Raw genomic sequence first — 14,829 nt, 5'->3', positions numbered from 1 at the left:
CTCCCAGTTGACATCAGCTACGATTAATTCGCAAACATCCAATCTGCAACGGCTAATCGCAAGTATGCTGCGACAAATGTGAGTACAGATAATATCAGAATTCTTGGAAATCCAAAGACACGCCCCTAACAAATAATCGCCTCCCAGAAAACCCCGTAACGCCCGCTCCAAGCGCGCCCTCGAAAAGCGCGCCCCCAAGGAGAAGGAGAACCCCAAGACGTGCCTGTTCCTGCGCGGCACCACGTGCTCGCAGGTGACGCAGGATGCCCTCGCGGACCTGTACTCGCTTCGTCAGCCCCTGGCCAAGAAGTTCACCAAGAAGAACCCCGTCCACCCCTTCGAGGACGCGACCTCGCTCGAGTTCTTCTCCGAGAAGAACGACGCCTCCCTGCTGGTGTTCGGCAGCTCCTCCAAGAAGCGGCCCCACTGCCTGACCCTCGTGCGCACGTTTGGCCACCGCGTCCTCGACATGCTGGAGCTCGGGCTCGACGCCGACTCCTTCCGCCGGCTCGCCCAGTTCCGCGGCAAGAAGCCTGCCGTCGGCCTGAGGCCCATGCTCGTCTTCGCGGGCCCTGCCTTCGAGAGCACCGTCCCGGACGAGTTCACCATGGCCAAGAGCATGCTCACCGACTTCTTCGCCGGTGAAAGGGGTCCTGGCTCCGACAAGGTCGACGTCGAGGGCCTGCAGTACGTCGTCGTTGTCTCCGCCGACGAGGCCGAGGCCACCACCAACACCGCCCTGGGTGATGGGTCCGTTAGCAAGCCTGCGATACACCTGCGTTCGTACCTTATCCAGACGAAGCGGAGCGGGCAGCGCCTACCGCGAGTTGAGGTGAGCATTTTCATTGTCCTTTCTTTTTCCCCCCCTCTTCTTCTCTGTTGCGCATGTTATCCGTCCCTCCGGCACACATAGATACTGACATGCCCTTTTCCCAAAATACAGGTAGAGGAGATGGGCCCCCGAATGGACTTCCGCGTGGGCCGCATGAGGGAGCCGGAGGAGGCCATGCTCAAGGAGGCCATGCGGCGCACCAAAAAGGGCGAGGAGAAGACAAAGAAGAACGTCACGGTCGACTCGATGGGCGACAAGCTCGGCCGCGTCCACATGGGCAAGGTGGACTTGAGTGCCCTGCAGACGAGGAAGATGAAGGGCCTGAAGAGAAGCCGTGGTGACGAGCCGGCGGAGGACGACGAAAGCGATAGCCCGGTGGAAGACGAAGTGCCCAGCAAGCGGAGGAAGTGAGCGAGCTTCACGGCAGGAACAAGGTCGCTTCCGCGTGCGGACAGTTTTGCATCGATGGTGTATGGCGTTGGCGGTTTCACTCACGGCACTGTTACAGGTCCATTTTGGCCGGAGAGTACACTCACACCTGGCTTCCGGCCTGGGACTCGTTGATGATGCCCAGGCCCGCCGATTCTATAATACGTGATATACACTATGTATACTGGGGGTTCACCCGCCCCTGCCGTGGCCGCTCACTGAAGGCCTGAACAACGGTGAATGTGGCTTCTAGCAACAGATTGCCTTGTAAAATTGTGCTTGTCGTTCCCGCCTGGCAGCTGGAGTCATCACTTCAACAAGGCCGCCTCGCTTGCATGTACCTCATTCTAGACTACCTAGGCAGGTAGCTAGTCAGGAAACCGTCATCATGAACCATAGCGGTCTAAGCCGCTCGCGCTCGCGATCCGGGGCATAATCACGCGACGCAGCCCCTGCTCATGCTCAAGTCTCGTGGCCTTTTAAAGCCTCGGCTGTTGTCCTTTGTCCTCTCTCCTGGAAGGAGAAAAGGACAGGGGAGGGGCCGGCCTGGCTGAGTGGCCACCTCGCCGCTCACCTCTTCAGCCGCGGAGCGTCTTTCTTGGTGGGCCCGCTTTGCTTGCGGTATCGTGGCCGATTGTGAATTCAGGAGAGTCCTCGCTCAGCCAGAGTCGCTTGCCTCGCTGGCAATATAACCAGTCCCGGGACGGTAGATCTGGTCAAGCTTCCTCCTCGTCGTCCCGGGAGTGTCGGGGCCGGGTCGGTCGCTCTGTCTTGGTGTGTGCTCCTTTGGCGGGAAAGCGGCTCGCCTACTTCTGATGAGGAACACCTCGAATTAGCACCATCATCATCCCCGTGCATAAGCTGCAAAAGCATGCATTGGCGAATCAGAAGGCAGGGCCGGAAGGCTCGAGTTCCATGTAGACGGCTCGCACCCCCTGAGCCTGGACCTTTAGGAAACACAAGAGCACGCGTCAATTGACCTCTATCTTCAACGTGAAGCACGAATTCAAGGAGCGTTCGAGGTGGCAGGGGAGGGAGGTGTCAGCTCACGTGTCGCTCGGCGGCGCGGGGATGGGCGAGCTTGGATTGACCAGCTCGCTCAGCATCTCGATGTGGCTCGTGAATGTGAGCTCGCTCGGCTGCTCCTCAGCCCAGCCCGGACCCCACATGTCGATAGGTATGTGGGTGTGGCCACTGCTGCCCGTGTCGTAAAGCGCCAGGCGGACCGCCCACTCGAGATGCGGCCACCACTTGCGCTCGATGTCCGGTCCGAAATAGTCAGAGTTGAAAAGCGATACGATCCCCAGAACCTCCCTCCTGGACATTCCCTGCAGCCACCAGATGTTGTCGAGTACTTTCAGCAGGGCAAAGAAGGATGCCAGGATCGCGAGAGCACGCGGTCGCCTCTCCTCAACGAGCTCGACAAACCGTTTCGAGACGGTTGCCGGGAACGCGAGCGCCCCCTTGCCCGGCTTGCTATGTGCCCAGTTCAAGGTCGCCACTGCGTGTTGGTATGCCTGCCGAGTGCTCGTCGCGAGGTCCATGGGCTCACTGATACAGTTCGGATCCTGCGCCGGGGTCACCGGTGCAGAAGGGCCGAGCGCCGCGATTTCCTCGTCCAGATCGTCAAGCAAGTGGCCAAAAAAACCCTCTGTCGCTCGGCTAAAATTCAAGTTTAGCACCGGTTGGGAGTCGATGATTGCGAGTATGATGTCGTTCTGCTTCAGCCATGCCCATGAAGCCGCCACGACCGTCTTGACGCCCTGAAAGGAGTGAAACCAAGTCAGAGGTGGCTGATACACGCTTCCAGATGCCCCAATATCCCTTCCTTCGTAGCCTCCCCCGTTCATCAGGGCGAACGGGGACTCGTCCTTGGTGAATATGCGCGTCGCGGTGCTTTGGAAGGCGATGAGTGTGGAGGTGAGGAACAGCGTCGCGGCATTGTCAGCGTTGATACCGTTCTTTAAGCTGTTACTATAGTTGTTCAGGCACGACGCCATGTATGCGTGGCCGGCGCGGACCAGTTCGGTGTCGTTCGGGCAGAGGCTCCTCATGTGCAGCGCTGACACGGCCAGAATGGCATCGACCAAGTGCGTAGACCCAGAAAAGGCGAGGTTCGGGATGGCGACGCCCCACATCTGTGCGAGCTCCGGAGAGGTGATGGCGAGCGTCTTGTAGGTGTGGTTTGTGTACTGGTGCATCAGGCGGAGCTCGGTCAGGCGGCCGATGGGTTGTGACCCGGGCAGCGGTTGGGGTGGTTGGCGGTACAACGGGACAGAGAAGGCGGAGGAGTGTGGAGTGGCAGGAACAAAGCCTGCCGGGCGAGACATTGAGGTCTCCGAGAGGAGGTCGTCTATCGAAGCAGCCTGGCCGCTCGAGCCGGGGGAGGTCGTGGAACCGGCCAGGAGGGCGTGGAGCTCCTGGGCGACGTCGGGGTTCTCGAAGTCGCAGGGCACGCCATGCTTGACGCAGTTGCCACAGCGTGGGTGAACCTCATCGCACTGCAACAGGTCCTGTCAGCCGCGAGAATATTGCACAGGTACGTGGAAAGGCCAGTAAAAGGGGACGGACGCGGGGTCGGCAAGGGCGCAGGGAGCAAATAAGGGGCGTGGGAGCTGGACCTTTATCTTTCGCGCCTTGCATCGGCGACAGCCGGCTCGACTCTTTTTATGGGACCTTCTTGGAGGCATCGGGACGTCTCAGGAGGAGGTTATGCTGTCCGTTCACGTCTCTGGGAGCAGGCAAGGTCTTGGCCAAGGGCTATCCGGGTCCTTGCTACCGAGGCAGCAGGCTCATCGCGAGGCCGCTGTAGCTTGTGACAGGCTTCTCGAGACGCGGAAGGGGGATCGGGCCGGTGTGGTCGGGTCCGTGCTCGTAAGTGCCACCCAGTCTGGGTGGGTTTGGGCCAGAGAGAGATGACAGCAGGCCCGGAGCAATGTCTCGATGGAGGAGAAGGTCGGGAAGAGAAGGTGTCTACGCTCGGCAGTCCAAGTTCGAGGCGAGGGTTGGTATTAAGATTTGGGGCGGTGGAGTCGTGGGCGCGGAGATAGATCGACTAGATCTGTTCTGCTTGGCCTGGATCTCGTCAGGCGCACCGGCTGGGGGGGGGCGGTTCGAGCGTGTGTCTCTTGCTGGGATGTCATATGCTTGCCTTGTTATTATCGAGTGCTGGAGGGTGGCAGACAAGCAACCATGGACGTGAATTGCGGGACTCAGGGGGGGGGGGCGCGGGCGACAAGGGGCTGTTATGATTCGGGCTGCTGGAAGGGCCCGATTGGCTCATGCTCGGGCTGTGGTCGATCCGGAAGATAGTCGGTGTTCCCGGACCCGTTGACTGCAGCGCAGGCCGGAAGAAGCTGGGCTGGTCATGAAATCCCATAACAAACTAAGGTTGCACACTGCCACGGCTGCGCCTACCGGGCGGGCGTACTCGATATCTCGATTCCAGACAGCCTTCAGATGGCGGTGCTTGGCTACACAGTAGTGTGCTGGGAACCTGGCTGAGACACAGGCAGCCGATGGGTCTGAATCGTCCTGGTGCATGCGTCCGATGACATGCCGTCGCAGATATCCACAGTGGACGAACGGGATGAAGCTGCCAGGGGAGGTTGGATCTGGCAGGTTTCACACGGGGCACCAGGGCACCTGGTCAATTGGTCTCCAGTCGCCTGGCCGCCCAGCTACGTGCACGGCCTCGTGTCTCCGGCCCGCGTTGATTCGCCCCAGAGGCAACAGCGCAGATCTGGATCTCCAGAAAGCTTACTTGTACTGTTGGTGCAGGCCAGGATCTAGCGCCCTGCGGCAGTGCGGCATCTGCAGCCTCGCGCCGGACCGACGAGCTCGGCACGGGGCCGAGATGGCTTGTCCTGGTGGTGCATACCACCTGGGGGGGTTTCGGTGTGGTGATACTCGGCCACATCAGCCTCGCGGAAGCCGTATCAGGCGAAACAGCCAGAATGGCCCAGGCGTTCCTACGTGCTGTCGAGCCGAGGTGTGGCTGAGATCTGACAGTGCGTGGTGGCAGGACTATGCCAACGACAGTGATGTGTTTGCGAGCATCGGAAACATGCATGGCATGGCCCATGCGCAGGACCCGCTCTCTGGAAGTGTACTACACTATGTACATAGTACCCTAGGGACGACCCTAGGTAGGGACGAGTCGGAAGTCGGGACGATTCCAGTGCTGCCGGCTCCGCAGGCCATGTGCGCTGTGGAGAATGGAGAAGTGAGATGGTGGGTGGCAGGGTGGGTGGCACGACGGCCGCCGTCTTGAAGAGTGTCGATTAGGTAACCCAACGACGACAGGCTTGGAAGACTCGTACGATCTGGCTGTCTGGTTGACTCGGTTGCTCGGGTGTCGGGGTGCAGAGGCAGCAGTCAGCCAGTCTGCCAGTTCGTGCCTACGCCCTGTGCCCCTGGCTAGCACCTGCTGCATGCTGCATGCCATATCTGCTCCACTCTCGAGCGGCTCTCGAGCGGCTTACATCGGCCTCGGCCATTGCCCAACTGCTCAAGTACCTACCCAGGTACCTACCACCTGCTCCATGTAGGTTAGGTCTTGTGATGTCCGTGACGTGGAAAAGATTTCACCGCCCACGCAGGGCAATTCCGGTGGTGAGCTGCTGTGACAGCACAAGGGCGCAATTCAATTCCTGCCGTCTTGTCCAGATTAAGAGATTGAGACCACCACCACCACCCGCTCGTCCCGCATTCCCATCTGTCAGCAGGCGAAACTGCCAGAAAGGCCTGCTAACAGCGCGCCCAATTAGTCAGTGTGTCCTTTTTGTCTTGATTGCGCCATCGCCCCTAGCGGATTCTCTCTCGTCATCACCGCCGTGTTTTTCGTGACTCTCTGCCGCTGGTCAGTCGATACCGCCGGCCATATGCACTGGTATATGCCCAAGTATCTAGGTACCTAGGTATATATATATATATTTATTTTTAACTATATATATATCTGTACACACGCACCGTGTGTATGATCTGTGTACTCAAGTATGTGATTCTACAACAAACACCTCCTCCCTTGCGCCTCATCCCCCCCCCCCCCTCCTGACTCTGCTCCCAGCAACCGTCGTCTTCCGTCTCGTCCCCTCGAGTTTCTACGCCCCGGCCTCGCTCAGCAGTCCCGCCCCTGCCCCCACCGCACCGCCGCAGTCATGACCGTCCCCGTCCTCAACGGCCGCGCCAACGGCACCGGCGATGCCCACGACCAGCCAATAGAGACCCCGCCCCGTGCCCCCTCGCCGGTCCAGGGCTTCGGCACCCTCGCCGTCCACGCTGGGTCTCCCCATGACCCTGCCACCGGCGCCGTCATCGAGTCCATCTCCCTCTCCACCACCTTTGCCCAGAACGCCGTCGGCAAGCCCGTCGGCGAGTACGAGTACAGCCGGAGCAGCAATCCTAACCGGACCAACCTCGAGACCGCCGTCGCCGCCGTCGAGCACGCCAAGTACGCCCTCGCCTACTCCTCCGGCAGCGCCGCCACCGCCAACATCCTGCAGAGCTTGGCCGCCGGCTCCCACGTCATCTCCGTCTCGGACGTCTACGGCGGCACCCACCGCTACTTCACCCAGGTCGCCAAGGCCCACGGCGTCAAGGTCACCTTCACCCCGGCCATCGAGGTCGACATCAGCGAGCACATCACCGACGCCACCAAGCTGGTCTGGATCGAGAGCCCCTCCAACCCCACCCTGCGCCTCGTCGACATCCGCAAGGTCGCCACCGCCGCCCACGCCCACGGCATCATGGTCGTCGTCGACAACACCTTCATGAGCCCCTACGTCCAGAACCCCCTCGACCACGGCGCCGACATCGTCGTCCACAGCGTCACAAAGTACATCAACGGCCACTCCGACGTCGTCATGGGCGTCGCCGCCTTCAACAGCGACGACCTGCGCACCCGCCTGTCCTTCCTGCAGAACGCCATCGGCGCCGTCCCCTCTGCCTTTGACTGCTGGCTGGCCCACCGCGGCATGAAGACCCTGCACCTGCGCGCCCGGGAGGCCACCAAGAACGCCACCGCCGTTGCCGCCGCCCTCGAGGCCCACCCGCACGTCATCGCTGTCAACTACCCCGGCCTCGACTCCCACCCACACCGCGCCATCGCCAAGAAGCAGCACCGTGACGGCATGGGCGGCGGCATGCTGAGCTTCCGCATCCGGGGCGGCCACGCCGCCGCAGAGCGCTTCTGCCAGCTCACCCGCGTCTTCACCCTGGCGGAGTCGCTGGGCGGCGTCGAGAGCCTGTGCGAGGTGCCCTCCAGCATGACCCACGCAGGCATCCCCAAGGACCAGCGTGAGGCCGTGGGTGTCTTCGACGACCTGGTTCGCCTCAGCTGCGGTGTCGAGGACGCCGAGGACCTGAGGGCCGATGTCATCAACGCGCTGGAGAAGGCGGTTGCCGAGACCGGCAGGGGCAACGGTGTCAACGGCGACTGAGTCGGGTGATTTTGCTCTGGGGGCGGCGTTTTGTCGGTTCCCTTTTTTTTTTCTTTCTTTTTTTTTTGGACGATGGAAAGGGTTTTTCTTTTTGAATCAGTCACCACTGCATCAACCCAGACACAAAATAAAGCGCCCCCTCATTCGGGGTGAGCGGGGGTCTCAGGCGTTCAACATTGGCCGGCGCGTGAATTTGATAGACTTGGTGTCATACCGACTGAGAAGCACATCACATTGCGGCGTTTCTTACCTTGGGGGCCAATGATGTTGCATACCAACGCGAGCTTCCGTTCGTGAAACACCTTGACCTCCACACGGAGCTCTTGTTACTTGTGGTTTTCGTGACGCTGGCAGGCGCCACTGCCCCAATTACCGATTGTCCGTGTCAACCGAGATGAGAAAAGAAAAAGAAAAGGATGAAGACAGAGCCGCGTTTCATTTCCACTGAGTGCGGGTGATAGCTAGACATTAAAGCACGCCTCCCGATGCCGTGATTCCCATAATGTGTGTGGCCCCTCGGTACCGAAACTCGCGACAGGCCGACCTTCACCCGCTTGGCCCACCCTGCGTCTTGCAGGCACCACCCAGTTTGAAAATCTCAAAGGGAAATCGACAAGCCAGCCACCCATCTAGGTGAGGATGCTCATGGTCATGATGATGTGTGGGTGTGGAGGTGGGGGGTGTGACTCGCCGTCACTAGCACATTGTATGTATGGATGATGTGAGTATGGTGAGGGAACCGAGCATCAAGCAAAAGGGAAACAGAAACCAAATAGCCCTCTCTTCCGACCCGACCCGTTTGAGACACGACAGTCGTGTCCTTGCCATCCTCTCTTCTATCCTGACAGACAATCCCCAGTTCATCCGTCCACAATATCTCACATGCTAGTAGAGAGGTGGAACGCGTTGGGGCGGCCCAGTGGTCAGAAACGAGAGCGGCCATGAGACCGTACCACTCAAACGCCATACTAGAAAATCAAATAATGCCTTTTTGGATCTACCTCCCTCTTTTCGTCTTTGAAATGTTGACTGAAACAGCCCCGAGGGAGAATTGAAAGTGCTGCGGCCAATGAGGCCTGTGGTAATGTATCATCGACGCCGTGTGAGCAGTCCGGTCCTGCTGCCCACGCTACCTAGCCCGCTTCTTTTTCTTCTTCTGGTGGTACCACCTCTCCACCTCCTACAGCCGGCCTGGTTAGCGAAATCATCCGCACAGGTTGATATCCATAAAGGAACGCGTGCTTAGAAGAGGGGTCAGAAGACTTACTGTTGCAAGCGCCAGGAACCGAGTGACCGTGGGCATGCCGCCCATGGTCGTTACACGCCAGTTAGCCATGCGGTGCTCTACAAGCCTCCTCGCGCTGCGGATGTATTTCAGTGGCGCCGTCCCCAAGTCCTCGTTTGTGATGTTCGGGTTCTTTAGCTGCCAGAGGATGATCTGCACCCAACGTTCCAGCGCCGTCCACTGCAGGAGGTGGCCGCCCAGCGCGAGGGTCTGTTCTGCATGTAATCTGAAGACAAAGTGCACGGTTCCGGATGGGAAGAAGACTGTCTGGCCCGGCTTGAGGATCACAAACCGCCAGTTGCCCCCCGTGTAGCTCAACGGGGCGTTCATCCAGTCCTCCTGTTCCTCGTCGGTTGGTCTCGCGAGCCAGCCGAAACCAAAGTTGCCCTCCTGAATCGTGATCCACGTCGACCAGCCGTGGCTGTCCATGTGTGGAGCTGTATTGTGGCCGCCCTCTGACATCAGTACCCACTCGAGCAGCTCGGTCCACTCGTTCCATTCCTCACGGCTTGCCTTGATCCTCTCGGCGCAGTGGCCCTCCAACAGGGCATCGCGGATTCGGGGGAGCAACTGGCAATTCTCACCAGTAAGGAAAGACGGCAAGATCGAAGGTGGAAGGGGGCTTCGAAGATCCAGAATATTCCACGGGTCTCGCGACACTTGGCCCCGGAGGAAGCGCTCCCGGATCGCGTTTAAACTCTTCGTCTCGTACGACGGCAGGTCAAAATTGTGAGAAGGTATTTGCACAGAGACCTGTCTGCTCAGATCTTCCATGCGCTTGAAGATTTGTGCTATTGGGCGTTCGCTGCCGGTCCATTTGAACTGTTGCTGACCTGTGGTGATGATGGGAAGCCGTTCCGCCCCCCTTTCCAAGATTGTAGAAGCTTCTTGTGAATTGAGGAAGCCGGCATCGATGGGACCGTTCCGGACGTCCGTATTTGGGTGCTTGCATCTTGAAAGTATGGCGTGGATGTATCTATTGGTCGTCTCACCACGAGACCAGTCGTCCTCCTTGAGGTCGGTGAATTCGTGTTCCAACTCCATAAGAACCTTGTGCCTAAATTCCTCATTGTACGCAACGTCGGGCTGAGGCCGACAGTCGCTGGAATGCGCCTGTGGCTTGCTCCAGAACTCAGCATGTGCTGGAGGTGATTGGGCCTTAGACATTGGGATATTCCCCTCCGTTTCCAACCGCCGCCTCTTTGGAGGCAAGTCAAGCTCAACCTCCTCGATGCCCGGGACCGACGTCGCACGTCTCCTCCGGGGTACGGCTGTCCACCTGGTGCCGGAACCGGTCTCCTCGAAGCTGAAGAAGGGCTGGCCCATCTGCGGCGTCCTCTCGATGGTCGGCTGGGGCGTGAAAGCCATGGGGCTCACCGAACGTGCTGCCTCAAGGGCGCTGGTGATGAGTTGCGCATAACAATTCAGGTGCAAAGCACACAGGTCGTCCCGGCACGCGCCATATAGCTTCGCCAAGGCCTCGACATCAGAGGAATCCCCGCGATCCAGCGCCGACAAGAAGGCTTGAGGCACGGCTCGACAGCGGCAGCGTCCAGTATGCACGGGTGGTATTGAAGATGATAGAATGGGCGCCGATGGATCATACGGCCTGCTCCCTGGCGGCTGGGTGCCCGGCCTGGCGAGCTCTGGTGGCGCAGTGGGTGCCTGCAACATTGGAGGACTCAAGGTGGGCCCTCCCACGTGAGTGTCGCCAAAGCCATGTGGACCTGGGCCGTTCGTGGTTGCTGGACGTGCCGGGGCCGCTGAAAACGTTTCGTGAGAGGGCTCGTAGCCTGGGGTGAAGGCAGGGCCGGCCGGTGGCGGCAAACCAGAGAGTTCCTCAGGACGGTCTACTTGAGGGTCGGTGATGGTGGTGTCGCTCTTGTCACCGAATGAGAAGTCGTCAGAATGCCGGCCAGCAAGTTCATCTGATGACGTTGATACGGTCGGGTGGTCATCAAGTGCAGGCGCTGGGGCGGGCGCTGGGGCTGGGGCTGGGGCCGCGACTGATGATGGCAAGGGCAAAGGTGACGGTGGGTGGAGCAGACGGATCTCGTCGTGGCCTGCTGGAAGGTGAGGCTTGTGGCCGTTGACGCCTTGGGTCTCATAGGGCGGTGGGCGTGCAGGCGCATGTGCCGGCGCATAGCGGGTCGGAGGAGTCAGGGTGGTGGGCACAAGGCCTGACCTCATCTGGATGAGCCCTTGGGCCATCTCGACCTCAGAAGGGTTGATGGGCGACATGCGGGCGCCATTGGGGCGGGCCCAGGAGGATGTGGACGAGTGGCTGTCACCGTTGCGGGATGCAGGTGGTGCAGGTGCAGCTGCGGTGGCAGTTGCGGTCGCCGGCTCGGAGAGGGGCGCAGGTGGTTTGAAGGCAGTGGCAGCCGGCGTCGCGGTCCTGGAGGTCCTGGAGGTCCTGGAGGGGTCATCGTCGAGCGCACGGAAGACAGCCTGGCTGTAGAAGGGCTCGGGGGCGGCGTGAGGCTGTGGCATGAGGGCGCCCGCCGCGCCGGTCAGATAAGCCATGGGGAGGTGGGTATGTGGTGATGGGAAGGGAGAGAGGGAGCGGGAGGCGGCATCAAGTTAGATCGAACCGTCCACCCAATGGGCCATGAGGGTTGGGATGAGGCTCTGATGCGCGGAGGTTCTGCGTCGCGGCGTTGCGGGAGCTCGATGTGTCGCCTCTCGCCTCTGGCCTCTCACACGGCTAGCCAGCCCTAGGGGCGTCTGCGGCAATGGGCAATGGGCAGCAGGCCTGTTGCGCACCCAGGCAGGTGCTCAAGTCGCCGCACTAGGTACGGGGGGGGCCTCCGCTTGCCCATCCAATGGCAAATGGCAGTTGGAGCAACCCCACAACTCGGGGGGGAGAGGATGGATTGTAGTGTGCCACGGCGAGGTTGAGGACGAGTACTTGAGCCTTTGTGGAAGTGCTGGCATTGACATGGCCCAGCTGTTGAATCATGAGGCTGAGGCGACGTCCACCTAGGAAGTGCATGCAGAACAAAGATCACTGACCGGGCTGGGCCTGAGCCTGGCTGAGCCTGGCCTGAGCCTGGCCTGTGTGCCAGTAGGGTGTAGGGGTTCCTTGCGCAAAGACCCACCCATGGCCCGAGCGCCTGCCAGTCATGCTTCTGGCACCTCGTCCTCTCTCAGCCCGTCCACCCGATCCTGGCTTGACGTCCTTCTATCGTCGACCTCGTCAGCATTCTGGTATGGTTACCCCGTCCGAACTCCGAATTATGAGAGGGCCGAGTTCTGTGCCACATCGCTGAGTGCGCTCGACCTGTTAATCAACCGAATCCGCCAGTGCTGGCAGGAACCACCCGACAGCAACCCTCGGGAAACACAGCATGCCGGCGACAATTGCACAAAAGCCCGCTGATGGCCTTGCTAAGTAGGTTTCGCGAGCGGCACGAAAATGAGTGAGGTATAGACTCGACTTGGCTCCTCCCCGTCGCTCAAGGTCTCCTAGCCACAATGCACGACTGTAGTCACGCCTTCCGTCTCTCGCTGTCCACGATGTCCTGGTGAAACGCATGCCATCCAGTGGTGCTGGGGATTTTGGTTTAGCAAATCTCAACTTTGCAGGCCTTTTTAAAGGATGGCGACCGGCTCGCCACGAGCTTTCAACGCCCCCGCGATTGTTGAGTTTCCATCTCAAGACGTTCGCCCCACGACCTGTCCGTTTTCCTGGGTGGTTTGGACACGTTGTCATGCCACGCGGAACCCATGAGCATTCCTTGGTCAACATTCAGGTCCCGCTCTAAGCGTGGTCGACTCGTAGGCGGCTGCTCAACATGTAGCCCAGCAAGGGGGTAGCGGCGGCGGCCACTTTGGTAGGAGCCGCAGGAATGTTTTGGCGACCAGAATGACCCTGAACAGGCTTATCAGATCTTATTCAGGACTTCTCCGTCGTGTCGAGAATATGAGATGCCGTCGTTGGCTCATTGAAACCGGCCGTTGTCTGAGTTCTGTCCCGGGACTTGGACACTCGAGGGAGAAAATGGCTATCGGCACCCCATAAGTGACAGCCTGTGCCTTCGTACTTACCGGTAGGTACCTCACAAAGAACTCCCTAACCGAGCTATGTGTCCCTGACCCTGTCAATGCGTTGTGGGAGCCGGGTCAGTCTGGCTTAATTTCGCTGGATTCTCGCAGCCCATGCAAACGGGTGGAACGACAAAACATGCTCCCTTGTAGGCCCGTGGGGATCGGCTACCCGACCAAAGGCTTCTCTGGACGCAGAAAGCGATCAATAACAGTAAAACGAGCGCCATAAGCCTACAACTGGGGAACTTCATACACGATCATCTGGATGTAGAGGCGTAACGTCGTTGGGCCTCCTCCATGTGGCCATCCGGCGTCCAGCTTCAAAGTCTGCCCAGTGGTATGATGACAGCATACGAACATTTTGTGAGACAGTCACATTTTTGTCAAGGTGAGCAGTGGGAATGCAGGTGTAAGTAAATCTCGTGCCCAATATTTGTGGGACTCCTGGCCTGGCGTCTTCCCGTGCATTACCTGTTGGTATCAATTTGGCTGCATGCCACAGTCGGTCATCGCTACGGTACAATTTCAAGTGGAATACGAACCGAGCCCCATCACGCGTAAATCGGGTCAGTGCTGTTCACTGGAGTAATTTCTGACCAGTCAACTCCATGCTTGTACGTTGAGGCTTTCGTCAGAGGGAGCACCATCAAGTCAGCAATGACCAACTGCTGGAACTAGGCAATTTATTGCCAAGTAAGCGCTTGTCATTTAACAATGTACGTCACATATCTGGAGTTCATCTTGCCAACACCCATATACTGAGGCAGCGCCGGTGAGTCTGTATGTTAATCCGCCGTGCTAGGCTTGGGTGGTGATTTCGGTGGTGTGGCGGTGATGCTCACCAGACCGCGTCCTTTACTCGTCAGTCCATCCACACCAGCCTGGTCTTTGCAGGCGCCCCCCCCCCCCACCAAACCCGCTCGATTCTGAAAATGGAACACAGTCAAGTACCGCTACTGGCGTGTCCGCCGGTACCTTTACCTTTTCCAGCTCGGTAGCACGCAGCATCCATGCACGAGACAGGACCCATGCACAGTGCGCACCGTGTGATCGCCAAAGGAGGGGATCTCTGGGTGGGCCTGACCTCTCGTCATTGGATCGAGATGGTGGGTTTATATCCCTCATTTGAAGTCCGCGGAGGACTTCTATTTTGCACCCGTGCATGGTCAACGAGCTCTGCTCGGATATCCACCTACGCCGCCGCTTATCATAGGGTATGTTCTGACTTCCTGTAAGACAATGTCCCAGAAGATAAATTCACATGGGATAGCCTATTGAGGGAACACCTCATGAGGATGAAGCTCTAATAATAGGTAGTCCTCTTACATGATAACCTCTTAAATTCCTATGGAGTAGAATCCTACGAAATAGAGGGTTTATAGAACAAGTTCCTGTAGGACGATTCACCAAAGTAGGCAAGCCGCAAGGACGCTTATATAACATTACACGAGTTTTTCAAGGGTTTGGCGGTGGTACCGGTATAGTAAAAGAGTTCGCGATGGACTTGCGGCCTGGACCGTTGTCTGGTTCCGCAGTTTCGGCCGATGTAGACTGGCCACCAAACCTCAACGGCGAAGGAATTCAGAATAATTACCAATGTGACGGGCTTGTCTGTTTGTCCGTGGCCGGTCGAGGGTTTCCTTGTCTCAGGTCTCGGGCCGCCAACTGCGAGTTTGTCGAGCGCGTCCGGTCCGTTCCTGGGGATTAGTAACCTTGGAACCCAGGCGGCTGGATCCCATGGTCCGAGACATTAGCCACGTGCCTAGAAGCACGTTGTTAGGTGCGTAAAGAGG

General features: G+C 59.0%; 4 protein-coding genes across 4 annotated transcripts; 2 read left to right on the top strand and 2 right to left on the bottom strand.

The window, feature by feature from the left end:
• Positions 1-64: 64 nt before the first annotated feature.
• Positions 65-1,243, top strand: KVR01_000106 (rRNA-binding ribosome biosynthesis protein RPF2; the record flags this gene model as incomplete). The annotated part of the gene is made up of 3 exons (XM_044784732.1): positions 65-78; positions 148-832; positions 944-1,243. The coding sequence occupies 3 exons, from the start codon at positions 65-67 to the stop codon at positions 1,241-1,243; spliced, it is 999 nt and encodes a 332-aa protein (XP_044650055.1).
• Positions 1,244-2,105: 862 nt separating this feature from the next.
• On the bottom strand, positions 2,106-3,951 carry KVR01_000155 (uncharacterized protein; the record flags this gene model as incomplete). Its single annotated transcript, XM_044788786.1, has 3 exons — positions 2,106-2,208; positions 2,312-3,762; positions 3,883-3,951. 3 exons carry the CDS (start codon positions 3,949-3,951, stop codon positions 2,106-2,108), a joined length of 1,623 nt encoding a protein of 540 aa, XP_044650104.1.
• Positions 3,952-5,800: 1,849 nt separating this feature from the next.
• Positions 5,801-13,278, bottom strand: KVR01_000120 (uncharacterized protein). Its single transcript, XM_044790072.1, has 3 exons — positions 13,037-13,278; positions 8,969-12,860; positions 5,801-8,881 (listed from the first exon to the last, which is right to left on the bottom strand). The coding sequence occupies exons 2-3, from the start codon at positions 11,510-11,512 to the stop codon at positions 8,831-8,833; spliced, it is 2,595 nt and encodes an 864-aa protein (XP_044650069.1). The 5' UTR covers positions 11,513-12,860; positions 13,037-13,278; the 3' UTR covers positions 5,801-8,830.
• On the top strand, positions 6,421-7,701 carry KVR01_001024 (cystathionine gamma-lyase CYS3; the record flags this gene model as incomplete). Its single annotated transcript, XM_044781291.1, has 1 exon — positions 6,421-7,701. One exon carries the CDS (start codon positions 6,421-6,423, stop codon positions 7,699-7,701), a length of 1,281 nt encoding a protein of 426 aa, XP_044650973.1.
• Positions 13,279-14,829: the final 1,551 nt, after the last annotated feature.

This window comes from Diaporthe batatas (assembly GCF_019321695.1).
Source record: "Diaporthe batatas strain CRI 302-4 chromosome Unknown Contig00001, whole genome shotgun sequence".
Classification (NCBI taxonomy): Eukaryota; Fungi; Ascomycota; class Sordariomycetes; order Diaporthales; family Diaporthaceae; genus Diaporthe; species Diaporthe batatas.
This window is presented reverse-complemented; position numbering and strand designations above follow the sequence as displayed.

Excerpts from the sequence above, each read along its gene's own strand:
- KVR01_000120 (XM_044790072.1), bottom strand. The coding sequence starts at position 11,512 with ATGGCTTATCTGACCGGCGCGGCGGGCGCCCTCATGCCACAGCCTCAC. Across the intron at positions 8,882-8,968 it reads GGTTCCTGGCGCTTGCAACA|GAGGTGGAGAGGTGGTACCA; the intron begins GTAAGTCTTCTG and ends GGCCGGCTGTAG.